The sequence below is a fragment of the Phocoena sinus genome, chromosome 2, assembly GCF_008692025.1.
Source record: "Phocoena sinus isolate mPhoSin1 chromosome 2, mPhoSin1.pri, whole genome shotgun sequence".
NCBI classification, from domain to species: Eukaryota; Metazoa; Chordata; class Mammalia; order Artiodactyla; family Phocoenidae; genus Phocoena; species Phocoena sinus.
The window spans coordinates 141296096-141312771 of NC_045764.1; the positions used below are offsets into that span (position 1 = coordinate 141296096).

General features: G+C 56.5%; 1 protein-coding gene across 1 annotated transcript in view; it reads right to left on the reverse strand.

Annotated features, from left to right (window-relative positions):
- The window catches only part of SPTB (spectrin beta, erythrocytic), a 124981-nt gene that overhangs the window by 11046 nt on the left and 97259 nt on the right, over positions 1–16676 (reverse strand). The window contains 12 exon segments of the mRNA XM_032618660.1: positions 3910–3988; positions 4494–4543; positions 4854–5050; positions 5814–5898; positions 6365–6503; positions 7608–7852; positions 9253–9627; positions 9878–10082; positions 11033–11163; positions 11741–12019; positions 15576–15665; positions 16107–16313. Of these exon segments, the coding sequence (XP_032474551.1) occupies positions 3910–3988; positions 4494–4543; positions 4854–5050; positions 5814–5898; positions 6365–6503; positions 7608–7852; positions 9253–9627; positions 9878–10082; positions 11033–11163; positions 11741–12019; positions 15576–15665; positions 16107–16313 (2082 nt within the window).

Sequence of the window (16676 nt, forward strand, 5' to 3'; positions counted from 1 at the left end):
ACACAGCCCTGCCACGCTGATTCAGGCATCCTGGGGAGACAGACACGCCCAGGTTCACGGGAAAACTGACGTTCTTTCCAGGCTGGGTCTGCTCATTATGGACAAACACACCATTTGCCTTCACTGTAAAACGCCTGAATCAGCAGCTCAGTTCAGCCTCACAGGGGGAGTGGAGGGAGGATGGGGAAAGCTCGCTCAGGCAAGAAGAAACACAGCTGCTGCCTCCACACCCAAATCCCTTCCCTCCAAGAACGTCAGAGCCAGGCCTCTGGCCGCTGATTAGAGCCCTAGGCTGCCTGCTGGGGAGGCTGCTGCTGTGGGGAGTTGCCAAGGGAGTGACAGCAGCTGGAGCCAGCCAGCCACTGGCTAAAAGGTGACCTGCTGCAACCCAGTGCCTGTTCAGCCCTGGGGCACCATCCCTCACGTTCTCAAGTGCCGGTTATTTCCCTGAAGCCACGTCAACCTCTAAGACGCTGGAAGGAGATGCCCAGTCCTCTTGGGGAAGCCAGCTGCAGGCGGTCTTGGAAGGTCATGGGAAGAGTGACGTCTGTGAGCTGCACTTGGGTAAGAGTTTTCCCTGACAACCTGATGAAGGCCTGATAATGACAGGTACCCAGGCAGCTGCTCTCCGGAGCGGCCTAACCCCAGAATCCCTGCACCACAGAGGAATGTAGCCTTGAGGCTTGGAGGCAGATGGGGCACGACTGCCCCAAACAGGGAACCCCGAAGGCAGACTCTTTCTTGTCATAGCCCCTCGCAGCACCAATCCCTCTCAGGGGTATCCCTCTCGTCATCACAGCAGCCCCATTGGGAGAGTTCCTAGAGCAGGGCCTCCTTCCCACCCACGGCCGGGAAACAGGCACAGTGCACAGAAGAGGTTCCGCAGCCGTTGGCTGGGGCCCCCTAAGCCTGGGTTGACTCGGATCCTCTGCAATACCACTGCTTCTCCAGGAAATCAACCTCAGCATCTTAGCAATCAGCATCTCATCGCAAATGGTACACTGAGGATTCTGGGGCACTCAGAGCCTAGAAGATGAGGACTCTTAGCAGGACCCTCAAGCCCTCCCCAGAGCCGCACCCAGGATGGAGGGGGGACACAGAAGGTGGAGGGTGGGGGGGGGTGGGAGGAAGGGGGACGGCTCAGCCCGCTGCCCGGGGACCACCTTCAGGGCACTGGCCTTGGCAGGAGCAGAGGTCCAACCCTGGCTTCCTCTCGTCCCCAAACAGGAAACACCCTGGCCCCTTGCCATCTCTTTCTCATCTCCAGCCTCACACCAGCTGGCACCTGACCACAGAACCAGGTTCCTCAGAGTTGAGAACGAGACAAAAGTGGGGAAACCCGTCTCTCCCAACTCTCCCTTTATCTAGGTGCATTGTTCACATACAGGAATGTTCTGGACTTTCTGTAATCCCACAGACAGAGCTTTATGAGGGCAGGGAGACCCAGGAGGATTAGGGGGTTTGCCTAAAATCAAGCACGAAGTCTCTACAGTTAAGGACTAGAACCCAATGTCCTGACTTCCACTCCAGGAATTTTGCCATTTGTGAAACCTTGTGTCTTCTGCCTGGCCTCATGCACTCTTACACACTTACCCGTATAATGGGGGTTTTTTTCTTTCTTTTTGTTTTTATTAGAACGTGCTCTAATGTGGAAAGGTAAGAGGTGATAGAGGCAATGGAAACGCTGAATGCGTGGAATGGTACTCCAGTCCCTGCGTGTGCATACATGTGTGCGTGCACACACCCGGGAAGCGGAGGACCAGGCGGGGCTGGCAGGGTGGCCACCGTGTGCTGTGCAGCAGTCTACTCAGGGATTCAGGTGCCTGGTCCACTCCCATGCAGGAAGCCGGCATGCACTAGTGATGGGTTTCACGTGAAGCCACAGCGTACAGAGCTATAGGGCACCGACACCAGACCACACACAGCACGGATCTATCCTATAGGGCACCGACACCAGACCACACATGGGACAGCAGGAGAGCCACTGGACCCAGGCCTACCCCAGAGAGAAGGCTCAGCGGACAGCCGCCTTCCTGGGAGAGGCCTGAGGTTTCTGGAAAGGTTTTGAACCCTGCATGTGACCCATTCTCCTCTCTTCTCATATCAAAGACCAATGGGGTATCCCACTCTCCCTCGGAGTCCCATGGATCCTCGTGAAAACTCAGCAAAGGGCTCGGAAAGAAGCAGCAGCAGGAAATCTGTTTCCATGAGGCCTCAGCCCTGGTGTTCATTTGATTCGCCATCCAGTTTCTTCCTGGTACCGGGCACAGGCCAGTTTCCCCATCTGGCGGGGTGGCTGGCTCTCTGGGAAGGGTCTCAAATGTGGGCTCACTCCCTCCTTCCAGAGACGCTCAGGTCCAAGCAGGTTATACTCCCCCCACATCCAGCGACATTCAGGCGGTGGACGGAGGAGGCTCTGATGCACATGACGTACACGACACAGACAATGGATGGACCGCACAAGTGGTCACAAAGGAACCCGTAGACCCAGGCCACCACCGTGCACAGACACACAGGGACGCACAGCTGAAGCGCAGGTGGCAGGAACAGTCTCAGCCCCCGTGTCCACAGTCCATGCCAGCCCCCAGAGTTCTCTCTCCTTCCAGTGGAGGCTGTTCCTGAGAAAAAGTCCACCAGAGACTCCCACATGCGCCGATGGGATCTTCAGAGGGAAGTCCTGGGAGAGACCCACCAGTGGGAGCCCAGGAGTGCCCTCTGCTGGACATGAAGGTCTGGTGCAGCTCAGGACACCTCTGGCCGGCTGGAGGTGTCAGAGGGAGCTCAGAGTGTGAGTGTGGTGTGTGTGTGTGTGTGTGTGTGTGTGTCTGTGTCTGTGTCTGTCTCAGAGGGTGGGAAGGGCTGAAATATAGACCTGACAGGGATTCTGCACAGGAAATGCTCAGTGTTGTGCATTTTTCTGGGGTGGCTGGTGTACCAGAAATTTCCACCAAGAACTCCTAAAGGTTCAGGCAAGCTCACCTGGGCACCTGGAGAGGTGGTGGACATGCAGTGGCAAAGCCATGCAAGGCACATGCTGGATTCTTGCTTTCTTTTCAGTCAGCTGCTCCCAGCACATTTCCCCAAAACCTGGATCACAGCCTCCCAGACTTCCTGCATAGACCTCCTGGGTCCTTTTAGCTAAAGGATCTATTCCAGGCCAGGTCCTGAAGCCATCTGCCAGGCCTCTGGCAGTGGGAGTGTTTGCGTCCCTCCCTCACCTCCCCCAGGCGTCCTCTTTTTCTACAAATTGGAGGCCTGTGACCCAGAAGCCCTGGGGCTCTCCCTCCCTCCTGAAGGGCTCCGTCAAGTCTGTTCTTGCCACAGAGCTAGCTCTATCTCCAACTCACTGACCCACAAGCCTCAGGCCAGGAAGGTGCAAAGGGGGGAGGGGCTCTGCTTAGGAGGAAGGAACCTGCTAGAGGGTGGGTATGCCCACTTCACTGCTTCAAATGCCATGGCCAGGGCAGGAAGACCAAATGGTCCGTTTGTGAGTATATTTGTGTGTGTGTGTGTGTGGGTGTAGAGGGTAGAGTTAAGGATGGTGTTAGAGGGAAAATGGGTAAAAGGACAGCGTATACAAAGGAATCATTCCTGCCTGTATAAACTGTTCCTCCTGATGTAGATGGTAATGTATTTATATAATAAAATTTATTAGACCAGATAAAACCAAACTAAGAGAGTCATGTCAGTGGGCTGGCATGTCAGTCTTTTCTTGGTTGAAGGGAGAAGGGGAATTATTCTAGGAATTAGGAAAAGCTAAGTAAACAAGGAAGACTGATTGAAGGAGTCTGGGGGGTAGGGGCAGTGTGTGCCCATCCTGGCCTCCTGCCCCAGCTGAGCCTAGTCGGGATGAGGGGGCTCTGGCAGCAACGACTCCCAGGAACTAGACAAATGGGACAGGGAACTGACCGGGGACGTTCTCTCGGTGGCTGCTCGGTGGGGACCTCGGGGAGCCTCCCCTGCTGTCTCGCCTTCCTCTTCTTGAGGCCTATGGAAGACATAGTCCCGCTTTAGAAACAAACACCTCTCAGAGGCCAGAGACTACCTCCAAGGCCTGGCTTCCCACCCCGTCCCCAGAGAACACAAGCCAAGTCAGCAGCCTGGCAGACACTTAGCAAGGAGCTGCTCAATCTGCCTCAGCCTGAAAGGTTAGGCAAGGCTTCAGAAATGCCATGGCTCCGTGCAGCACGGCCTCTGGGACACGTGTTCAGCCGGTTCCCAGAGCAGGGGGGCAATGGTGCAGCAGCCACTGCTCTCCACCCATTTCCTTCCTGCACGAGGCCTTCAGGCCACCCAGGACTGGGGGAGAATGAAAGCTCTTCTCTGTCTTTAAGCTCCAGACACTCTGTATTTCTCTGACTAGTGGCCCAGATGTGAGAGGTCACATGTGGATTGTCAAGGCATCAGGGGGCAGTTTCTGATTAGAAGGACCCTTCCCCTCTCCCTCCTCCACCCCTCTCAGCAGAGGGCTCCAGCCAAGTCCCCGCACTCACCCAGTCTCCTCGTCAGTTCTCTCCAGGGTCTGGTGTTCTTTGAGCTCAAGCTAGGGGGGGCAAAGGCCGGGGGTGGGTGTCGGGTCAGAGCAGCCACAGAGGGGAGCCTGCTCTCAGACAACCTTCCTCCAAAGAGGCTCCCTATACCCGACACACCTGGTGTTCCTTCCTTTTGGAATTAGCCCCTTTTGTCTTTGGGGTTCAAAAGTCAGCACTTTCTCCCACTCCTATTTCCTTCCCACTCTCCCGCCTTGCCCGGCCTTTACACTGTCCGCAGGTCCCCAGTAACCGCCGAAGACTTCTTGACTTGAGGACCCCCCCAAAGCGTGGCTGCCCACCGCCCCGAGCCTCCCGGCTCACCGTGGTGGGCTTCTCCAGGGCGGCGAAGCGCTCTGCCCAGCCTGCCGTGGATTTCTCAAAAGCCTCATGCCTCTTGATGAGCTTTTCCACGCTGTCCACCGTGTGTCCAAAGTCCCGGCTGGCCAGGTAGGGCTCCTGGGCGATCAGCCATGCTTCAGCCACTGAGGCGTCCCGAGAGAACTGGCACACTTCCAACCCTGCCACGGACAACACAGCCCAGGGGTCTGTTAGCACCCAGCGGTCCGACCCTGCCGGGACCCCGGGGCCCCTCACAGACAGAGGCGGAGCTGGCGGGCAGGCCGAGGCCCACACAGGTGTCCCTGAACCGCGTGGACACCCTGCTCAGTGGCGACCTGCTGCCCGAGGCTGCTCCATCCCCGTGCTGGGCCCCTACCTCATCACCGATAGCGGTATTTGAAAAACACATGAACTAGAACAAACTCCAAAACAAAATGGTTTTGACATCGCCCTTTGAGAACAGTCTTGAGTGTTCCCTTCCCGGCCCCTGGCTGTCTCACTCACACAGTCGTGCACAAGCAGCCACGGGAGAGTCCAGGTCTTTGTGGCTTGCAGCTCCTACCTGGGTGGTGGAATTTCCCTACCTCTCCTGTTTCCAGCTGCGGAGAACAGTTCTTTCTGTGCCCCACACGCCTCAGATCAAACCTTTGGGATGTGCTAGAGCCTTACGCTGACCCCTGGAGAGGCCACAGCTCTACGGGGACACCGGCCTCGGGACAGGTGGGGCAGAGGGTGGACAGGGAACAGGTGCTGGCTGGTCAGAGGCAGGCTTCCAGCAGCGTGTCTGCTGGGTCTTCTCCCCCAAGGCCCTCGGCCCTGAACTTTGCTGGTGAGTGGTGCTGTGGAGGCTCTTCTCCAGCAGGGGGGGAAATCCACCACGTCGTGCCATCATCCCTCCCCGGCCCCTCCCCCCAGGTTCCCTGGCTCCCAGGCTGCACTCACACATGTGGAGCTGCTCCTGGCGGGCCTTCCACTTCTCCTTCATCTCCTTCCTCCTGGACACCACCTGCTGCAGTTTCTCCCTGATCTGTGGGGAGGAAGGGAAGATGGCTCAGGCTTTGGTAACCCTTCCCACTGTCTGAGGTGGTGTGCGGAGGGGCCCTGCACAGCCTGCTGGGCTTTGTCACACCGACCTGGCTTCAAGTCTTGGCCCTGCCACTTGCCAGCTGTGCAGCCTTGGGTAAATTACTTAACCTCTCTGAGGTTACCACGGGCCTCACCCAGGAAGTGGGTGTCACCAAGACCAAAGCACACACACATGTGAGGGTTAGGTGGGTTATGAGACCACTCTCCCTACAGAGTAGCGGCCAGTTCCTCGAATAGGTTTTGGTGGAGCTATAATCCCCGGGCCTACACACAGCCCCAGTCCCCCCCAGGAAAGCCTCCTCAGAGAAACCACGGCCCATGGGTTCCCTCCCAGGAAGCTGTCTGGCCCAGCAGGAGCGAAGGCAAGGACAGGGAGGGCCCGTCTCTGTCCCGCCTTCCCCTCACACCTCATCCGAGGCTTGGTGTTGCCGCTGCAGCAGGGACTCGCCGAGCTCCAGGCAGGCGCTGAAGTTCTTGCTTCGGGTTTCCATCTCCGCCAGAATGCCCTTGTGATACTTCATGAGCAGTTCCACCGAGGAGACGTCCCTGCAGGGGCGGGTGTTTGGTGAAAAAGGAAACTCTGGGTGACTCTGGCCCATCTGACACCAAGTCCCGATCAGAGGGGGACCCCTACCTGCCCGGGAGTCTGACTCTCTCCTCTCTCTCTGGACAGCCAGGAAGTCCCCTGCCAGCTGCCCAGCCCCAGCAGGAACACTGATGCCCTAGTGTCCTCCCTTGCTCAGTGGTCAGGACATGGACGGGGGTGCAGTGACCATAAAAAAAGCCCGGGAATGTTAAATTTGGCAATAAAAAGGAATGAGGTACTGATACATGGATGAACCTTGGAAAGATTGTGGTAAGTGAAAGAAACCAGTCACAAAGGACCACATATTATATGATCCACTCATATGAAAAGTCTACAACAGGCAAATATAGGGACAGATTAGTGTCGCCAGAGGAGCGGGGGGTGATGACTGCTAAGGGGTACAGGGTTTCTTTTTGGGGTGATGAAAATGTTCTAAACATGCTGTGGTGACGGCTGTACAACTGTGACTATGCGAAACATTGAATGGTACATTTTAAATGGCTGAATTGTATGGTATGTGGATTATAGCTCAATAACGATGTTAAATATAAAAGCTTGACCACCGGGACAGGCGCCCTAGGGGCAGAGGGACAGAGGTGGGCACAAAGCGTGTAGAGAGCTCTGATCCCGGACGACTGCTCATGTGCCTGCCCCCACCTCTCATGCGCAATGAGCTCCTTTCCTGAGTTTTAGGGAAATGGCCCCCATATTCCCGTGCTGGGGGGAAGAGCAGGACCACTTCTGGACCTGCCCAGCTCTGAATGTGTAAACTGCTCATGTTCACTGACCATCACGGCCCCTGCCCCCACCGTAGAATCTGAACGACAGATGTCTTTCTCGGCACTCTCAGGATTCCCCTTACTCTGGAATAGTCGGTTCTCCCGGTGGCAGCTGAGCCACTCAGATTCTCCCTGGACCCAGCCTCAGGTGCCCCTTGGGGATTCTTGCGCACCCACAGTCCAGGACGTCCCTCCGGGGCAGACCCTTGGAGCAGCGCCCTGCTCTGCCAGCCTCTGGGACAAAGTGGGCTGGGAGCGGGGCTGCCTTGAGGACGCTGCCCTCACCTGGGCTTCTCCTGGGTCTCGATCTGCCGGATGATGCTGTCCATCCAGGAGAGGAGGTCTCGGACCATGCTGAAGAAGCGGAATTTGTCCGCTGTGTCCACCAGCTGGGTGCGGCGCCCCGCGCAGGCATCGAGCAGCGCCTGCCATGCAGCAGACACCTCCTGTTCCTTGTTCTGGATGGTGTCTGCCTTCTCTCCAGCGTACGCTGTCTGCAGGCGGGTGGCCACGTCCTGGAACTGCTGTACCTGTGATGGGGCAAAACTGAACATTGTTTTCCAGGCAGACACGACTCGGGCCTGGGATGGGCAAGGGTGTCTGCCTCCTCTCAGTCTCCCTCCCGAGGACAGTGCTGGAAGCAGGATCCACCCACTGGGTGCTGGAGAGAAGGCTTTGGCACCTCTGCTGACCCAAAGCATCCCTTGGGCTCTGATGAGGATTTGGGAGTGAGAGGGGCTCTGTGCCCTTTGATGTATGATTATGAGAATAATTATGTACCAGGCACTGCTCTACACACTCTTTGTTACTCTCTTCATCTTTACAACAACACCGTCAAAGAGGTACTATTATTATCCCTGTTTTTGAGATGAGGAAACTGAGGCACAGGGAGGCTAAGTGACTGGCCCGAGGTCACTCACGCTCAGAGAGGGTGCAACTGGGATTGGAGGCGTGCTCTCAACTCGCTGTTCCTAACCATTCTGCATGGTGCCATCCCCTGTTTGAGGCCGGCCCCAGGGCAGTGAAGCCTCATTCCTGAGACCTCGTTGGGGCTGTACCTGCCACAAGGGCTCCAGTACCCGCAAAGCACCTCCAGCTGGAGGACAGATCTTGAGGCTGTCCCCTTCTTGGTGAACCAGGGGCCCAACCTACTTTGGTGTTCTTTCCCAAAACCCTGCTGGGTCGGTGCAGGACTGCACAGCTGGCCCAGCTCTCCCTGCTCCACTGGAGGCCCGGTGATTCGCCACAGCTGAGCCCCTTGCCCTCACCCTATCCATCGTGCTGAACTCTGCAGAACCCTAGGGGCCTGTGGAGGTACCTCAGGGGGCAACCCATGATGAGAGGAGGGAGTCTAGGCTGGTCTTGGGCCCCCCTCCAGCTCCCATGGGGAAAGGCTGAACAGCTCAGTGGCTAAGGGTGTGGAGTCTATAGCCAGACTGCTATCTGAATAGCCAGTCTGCTATCAGACTGGATCTGCATTGTGGCTCCACTGCTTAGCTGCATGTTTCTGGACAACTTAGTTACCCTTCTGTGCCTGCTTTCCTCATCTAGAAAAGGCAGATAACATTATTCCCTTCCTCAGAGGGAGGCTGAGGATTCAGTGACCACATAGATTGCTTAGAACAGTACCTGGTACTAGAAAAGTGCTACATGTATGTTCACTAATGATACTGTAACACTTTGACAACCAGAGAAATTGCATTTGAAGGTATTTTTGCATCGGGTTTTGGGAAAGGTTCAGTTTAAAGAACTAGTTCTGAAGCTAAAGAACATCTGAAAGCCTCTGCTTCCTGCCCGGAGCTGTTGCTTCTCTAAGGAGATGCCTGTTCGCGAAGTCTCCCCTCTAGAAGCCAGGAGAGGAGCTGACACTGCGCCCCAGGGAAGCTAGTCATGGCGAAGGCGCGGAGGGGCGGCCAGGGGTGAGAGGCACCTGCACACCCAGCAGGTGGAGCTCCCGCTCGAAGGCTGTGTGCACGCGATGGAAGGACTCGGCGGTGCTGGCGTCCAGCCCCACATCCTCAGGCAGCTCGCGGTGCTTCTCGTCAATGAGGCCCAGGATCTCGGCGCCAGTGTAGAAGTAGCGCTGCAGGTCATAGGAGGCGGCCAGCAGCTGCATGCGCGTGTCAATGAGCTCCAGCAGGTCCGCCCACATCTCGTTCAGCCCGTCCTTCCACTCGGCGATGGTGGCCGCCTCTGCGTGGCCCACGTCGATGAGCCGCTCGATGATGGCATTCACGTTGTCCACCCGCTCCTGTCCAGTCGCCCCGGTCTCCCGGGCAAAGTCCCGGAACTTGTCCCGGAGCAGCTGGACGGGGGTAGACAGAAAAGCGGTTACCGGTTACCAGGGCTCAGGGGTGCGGTGGTGTCATCACACTAGCTGCCGACTCTCCCAGCGGCACCTGCCACTGCCTGGAGCTGGGCTCTCACGTCTTCCCCAGGGCACCTGAGCTCGCGGCACTTTGCACCTGGCGGGTGTGTGTATGTGTCTGGCACGACAGCTACTAGGTCTACTGCACTAGAGGGAGACAAAGCAAGCGGTGGCCATGGGTACTCACAGTCACGTGGTCAAAGTCTTGCCCCATTTCTGGGGAGGAGGCCACCAGCTCCTTCTCCGTGATCCACTGCTCCAGGTCTTCCACCTCCCGCTTCAGCTGGAACAGGTGGTACATGTTCTCCAGCTTCCGCCTGCGCTCCTCTGCCATGTCCTTCAGCCCCGCGTACTGCTTGTCCACCTGCCCCTGAAGTCTGATGATCTGTTCCCTGGAATTCAAAACAAGAAAGCCCTCAGAGACGGCAACAGAGAACCCAGAGCAGCCAGACCAGAGGAGCCAGCCTCCTCCTCCCCAGGCCCGAGGCAGGGACGAGTGGCGGAGCACAGCTTCAGAGAAACGGCAGAGCGGCTTTGCACGGGGAAGAGTTGGGGAGAGAAGGAACCGTCCCTTAGACCGTGATGCTTCAGGGGATAGTGAAATGTGTTCCCCTAGAGGGGGTGCCTCCCGCCCCTGCCCCTGACTCTGGGAAGCTCAGAGAGACACGTTCAAATGGAGAACTCTTCCGCTATTCTTCCAGGGAGGCTGAGGCGTGGGCTGGCTGAGCCTGGCTCCACCAGCAGCAGACCCTGCTCAGCTCTTCCGGGAGGGGCATGCCATTCCAGGGGCTCGATCCCTGGGGCTCCTTGGGAGATGCTGAGGCAGCTGCTGTGCGTGCCCTGAAGGTGACTGAGAACAGGGCCGTGACTGGGGGTGGCCCGAGGTGTCTGGCCCAGTGGGCTCCCATTTATGCAAAACCCACACAACTGAACAGTGTAGATGGGTGTATAATGATTTCGCTGAGACACTGTGAGATCCTGAGGTACCTCCTGGACCACAAAAAGAAAAGCAAATTTAAGCTATGCTGAAAGATGCTGAAGGCTAACTCCTGAGAAGACTGGAGCTCTCTGTTCACCAAGAGGGTAGTTTTGCTGTTCCATTTCCTAATCTCTTTGCAAACCAGGCCTCAGTCAGCCCTGTGTGAAGTTACACAAAACTACAACATAACAGGGAATTGGGCCAATCTGCAGGCCAGAAGGCATTTTTCTCAAACCCACAGTTTTCGGGAAAACTGTTCCTGTTCTCCGCCTTGGACCTGAAGGGATCCTGGTTGGCGGGACCCCTGGCCTGATGCCGGGGCTCTGGAGGCACAGGCACAGTCGTCCCAGGAGGCACACGCACCCCTCGGGGTGGCCTGAAGACAGCAGGCTCTGGGCCCGGCCGGCCAGCTGCTTGATGCTCCTCCCGTACTCCTCTACAGTGCGTTGCTGCCGTAAGTGCCGCTTCAACATCACGATGGCGCCCTCTTCATCCTAGGAGGCAGCGGACCATCAGGGCACGCGCTCACCTGGCCCAGCTTACAGCCCAGCTCCTGGAGGTGCCCGAGATGGGGGAGGGCCAGGCTCGCGGGACACCCATAGGAGAACTGCCCACGGTCCCCTCCCCTCCCCTCCCATTGCCCGGCAACACCCACACCCTACCTTCCGTTCGTCACCCTCAATTCTCGTCTGACATCCACCCTTCCTGGCCCAGATCCAACCTCTATCCCCATGGAAACTTCCTGTATCACCCCAGCTTTTAGAGACCCCCCCTCACCTCTCACCCACTCCCGCAGCAGTTCATCTGCACAGAATCCATGGCACAAAAAAGGTGAAGAACCCTTGGGTTAGAGCAAATCTAATTGGCAAACAGGGCGCCCGGCTGCAGTACGTGCGCTGTATGTTCTTGAGAGGAGGGGCGTCCTGAGAAGCAGGGTACCTCGTACACCCTCTCCCTGCCCTCACTCCTCACACACCTGGCCTTACAGGTTCCCCACTGACTGCCCACCTCCACCCAGCTCTTCCTCTGGGCTGGTCTTGACACCCAGCCTGGCACCCTGCCCGAGCTGACCTGGGGGGTCTCGTCGGAGAAGACGTAGAACTCCTGCTCACTGATCCAGGCCTCGGCCTCGCCCGCGTCCAGGTAGTACTGCTGCGCCTCGCTGGCGTCCCGCAGGCGCTGCAGCCGCCTGGCCGCCGTCTCCCGCAGTGTGTCCCACGAGACCTGCAGATGCCCCAGGCACTCCTCCACGTCTCGGCAGTCGATCTCGGCCGCGGCCACCAGCTGCTGCCCCCTGTGCAGCACATCCTCCACCCGCGGCGCGTGGCCCAGGATCTCGTTCTGCAGCGTCTGCGGCCAGAGGGGAAGGGCTCGGGGGCTGGTCTTCCCACCGTGCAGGGCAGCCCAGGGTCACACCCTGGCACCTCTCACCCTGAACCCCTCGGGGAAGCTTGAGCGGAGCAGATGTGGCCATAAAGACTGCTAGTGACCAGGTGCCCAGCACGGTGCTGGGCCTGCCACCTCATCCTCCTCTGGCCCCCACCATGACCACCTGAGGTTAGCACTGGACACCAGCGCACAGCCGTTAGGTGACTGTGGACAGCGAGTGACGGAGTGGGATTTGAACATGGCTCTCTCGGAGCCACATGTGCTCTTGAGGGCTCCCTCCACCTCCTGTCTCAGCAGAGCTTGATTTCTTAGCTGTACGTGGTGGAGGAGAGGAAAATGATTCTTAAATGGCCTTCTGAGATCTGATTTTAGCAGCTTTTTTATGCTGTATAAAACAATAGTTGACAGTTGCCCCTTGGTCAGAGTTTAGGATTTCGTTTTGTTTTCCCGTTTCAGTATTTCCTGCCTTTGGTCACCAAGATGGCATTTTCTTCCCACTCTGGTGATGGGTCACCTTCATCTTCAGGGGGCCGTGACATGTTGTCACTCGCTTTCTGGGTCCTAGAGGCCCCAGCCCGGCTGCTCCTTGCATGTGGGCTTTTGGCTCCTTACCCCCCATCTCCTCCCTTTTTACAATTTCCCATGGCCTCGAAAACTGTCTAGAGGGCGGCGGGTAAGAGAAGTACACACAGGCTGTGCTATGACTGTCAGCATTTAAAACACATAGAACTAGCAATACCCACAAGTCACCTAACTTGCCGAAATGCATCTTTACACCTGATGCTCAGAATCTCGATTCTGACAATTTCCCGTGGTCTCTGCAATTGTAGTCAAACGACCCGTGATGTCAGCTCCGCTTGCCTCTTTACTTTCCCTGAGATCTTATATCCTACGAAGGTATTTCTTTCTCTCCTTTTAAGCAATTCCTTTCCAGGCTCCTGTGCAGTATGCTTACTTAGAACATCTCCTTCCCTGACTTCATTCATTCAACCCACAGTTATTATTTCTGATGTATCAGGCCGTGTTCTAGGTTCTAGGGACGATATGGGAACAAGATAAACAAAACCCCTGCCCTCATAAAGCTTACACTCTAGAAGAGGAGATGGTAAGCGTGTAAATAAATGAATGAATGCACGTAACAGGTACCACGAGGAACAGACACCACCGAGATGAGGATTGTCTTCCAAGGCGTGGTGGTGGCCACTTTAACTGGGGGAGTCAGGAAGGGTTTTCTGTGCAGTTGACATCTGAGTAAGATATGAATGATGAGGAGAGAGCAACCCCACAAAGATCTGGGGGATGAGTGTTGCTGGCAGGAGGGAAGAGTGAGTGCCAAGAAAGTCCCTGGGGTGGAAGCAAGCCTGGACGGTCCAAAGGGTCAGGCAAGCTAGAATACTGTGAAGGAGGGCGAAAGTGATAAGGGAGGAGATTCGGGAGGAGGCAGGGGCCAGACCAGGCAGGAGACTGCTTTTTAACCCTGGCTGCAGGTTGAATCATCGGGGAAAACAGACACAGCCAGGGCCCCATCCCCAGAGGTCCTTATTAATTGATCTGAGGTGGGACCTGGGTACTCATAGGTTCTCAGGTTCCCCCGGGTGATTCTAATGTGCAGCCAGAGTTGAGAACCCTTCGTGCGGCACCTTGCAGGTTCTGTTCTAGTTGCAATGACAGCCATTAAAGTGGTGGTTCTCAAAGTGGGGTTCCAGGCCAAGCAGCAGCAGCATCGCCTAGGATCTTGATAGAAATGCAAATTATCAGGCTCTGCTCCAGAGTCTGACGCAGTAAATCTAGGGTGGAGCCTGGTCAACTGTGTTTTAAAAAGCCCTCCGGGTGAGCCTGACGCACACTGACCACTGCAGAAGAAATGATAAAATGGGATTTTGGCTTTAGCCTAAAATAGTCTTTACTGGGGCAGCCATGCTCTCCCACGAGATTATCTTTCCCTTCTTGTTAAGGGGAACCCCATCCATATTAGTCTTGCCCTTCTCCTGAAATAGCAACCTTCAGCCAGGGGAGTTGAAAATCATTGGCAATAACACTTATTGAGGCTAAAGTCTTGAGTACTGGAAGGACTAGAGTTGGCTCAATTTATAGTTGAGGAAACTGAGGCCCCGAGAATAGTCTTCTAGCAGTCTTCCCCACTTTAACTGGAGGGTGTGATGTTAGCAGAAGCCCCGCCTCCACCACCTTCTAATTCAGGTCCCTACGTGTTGCCACCGGAACCTCTGTGATTTGATCATGCCAACTAGAAGCAAAGCGTTCGAGGGAGCTTTTAAGGAACGTCTTTGAATATAATTCATTCAGGCCTTTGCACAGTTGCTGGGTTCTGTGAGCAGATGTTGGCTGCTGATATCTGGGGAGAAGGACGTACTGTCTGCCATGACCTTCCTTCCCCAATGAGCTGCAGTACCGACTCGACTGGCACTCTGGGACACACTGCTCTTCTCTGGGATAAGTTCCTAGATGCTCCTTGCTCAAGACTGTGGCTGCCGCCACTTCCTGAAGCAGAGAGCAGACCAGGCAGGAGGGACTCTCTGCCCAAGAGCAGGGGTACGGCCAGCTACTGGCTAGACCACGCGGCCAGACCATGACCCCATGCAGCTGGCCTTCCTGGAGGACGCAGGCTTCCCCTGCAGCCCTGACACAGAGGAAGTGCATCTGCTCACTTCCAGGATTCTGACCAGGGCTGCAGAGATTCCCAATCCAGCCTGGGAGAGCAGAACAGCCAACGGAGGTTTCCTCCAATGGCTCAGAGTCCAAGTTTAGCAGCTTCTTTGTGGCGTTGCAGCCCCACAAGTATGCTCATGTGTCTAGAGAACAGGGGCCACTTATCCCGAGGAGACTCAATAGGCCAAGCTTAGCCCTGGAAGAGGGACAAGGCAGTGATGGGAGAGACGCCAGGAGCTAAGAGCCTCCTCTCAGGGAGGTCACGGGATACAGAAGCTGTAAAGCACATGAAACCCCAGGCCAGGGCCTCCAGGTCCTGCACGCACCTGTGCCCTGATGGGTCTGAATGGCCCCAAATCCCAAAGCACCTGGACCCCCCTGCCCCATTCACCTCTGCCCCACTCTGTGGTCCTCCCAGAATTCTCTCTGCCATCATCAGAGCTGCTCCTTCGGCTGTGAGAGTACAAACACAGACTGGGGACCCTGTAGCTATCAACAACAACAATAACCTGGGGCTTCCCTGGTGGTGCAGTGGTTAAGAATCCGCCTGCCAATGCAGGGGACACGGGTTCGAGCCCTGGTCCAGGAAGATCCCACATGCCGTGGAGCAACTAAGCCCATGTGCCACAACTACTGAAGCCCGCACGCCTAGAGCCCGTGCTCGACGAGAGAAGCCACCGCGATGAGAAGCCTGCGCACCGCAACGAAGACCCAACACAGCCAAAAATAAATAAATTATAAAAAAAAAAAAAGAACAATAATCTGTTATGTGCTGCTGGGGACCTTGTGCAGATCAGGGCTGGGGCTTCCTCCGCGGGGTGGGTGGGACTGACGAGGTGGCAGGACTCACCTGGTTCTTCTTCATGAACAGCTGCACAGTTTGCAGGTTCGTGCCATGGTCGGTCGACTGGGCCAGAGGCAGCCTCTCCTCCACCCAGAGCTGCGGAGACCAGAAGGCGGGGGACAGCTGACAACAATCACAGCCACCCTTTCCCCATCACTCACCGCGGGCCAGACAGAGCTCTGCTTACTGTGTCTGCCCAGCTCTTCCCAACACCCCAACAGGGTTTTGTAAAATGGGGGCATTTTGCTATTTTGAACTGAGGTTCCAAATAACTTGCTCCTGGTCACTTGGAGGGAAGGCAACGTAGCTGGATCTCGAACCCAGGTCTGCCTGGCCCCAAAGTCCATGAGCGAGCTACCATTCAAAAGGCACTGGCTTACACTGACGTTTCATGTAGTCATCACGACCACCCTCTGAGACAAGGCGGTGAGATGACCAGACGTCTGCTACCAAGAACTGCCCCGGGCAGCCGCCAGCTATCCCGGTGACCGCTGCCGGCTCAGCCGCTGGGGGAGGGGGGAGCTGCGGCCCACCCACCGTCTCATCCTCTAAGTCCCGGCTGATCTGCAGCCTGGCTCTGGATGATTCCAGCTGCTTCTTCCTCCTCCCCAAGGGCTCCAGAAGGTCCAGGAACCGCTTCTCGATGCTCAAGTCTTCATGCCCCGCCTCCTCTCCCAGCGAGGGCATCTGGGCAAACAGCTCCTCCAGTTCCACCTTCCGCACGTTCACTTGGTCCTCCACACGCTGGGACACAAGGGGACAGCGTCGGCACCAGCCCTGGCACCCGGGCAACCCCTCGTCCACTTCATCATGCAAATCCCACCCATCCTCAAAGGCCTGGTTTGAGCTCAGCCTCCCCTAAGAAGTCTCCTTGGATTGCCCCCACCTCATCTTTTGCCCCTCTGAGCGTCTGTCCTATACTTCTCACACACACTTTTATTACCCCGTCTGGATCCCTCCCTGTCTCACCCATTGCAAAAGGGTAGGAGCTGGGCTGTGAACCGGGAGACCTGATAAAAGCCAGCCCAGCTAAGGGCACAGGAGGGTACTCCCTTTCAGGTTGCAGATTTGCTTCCAAGACCCCCTCAGTCTACAACCTGCTCACTT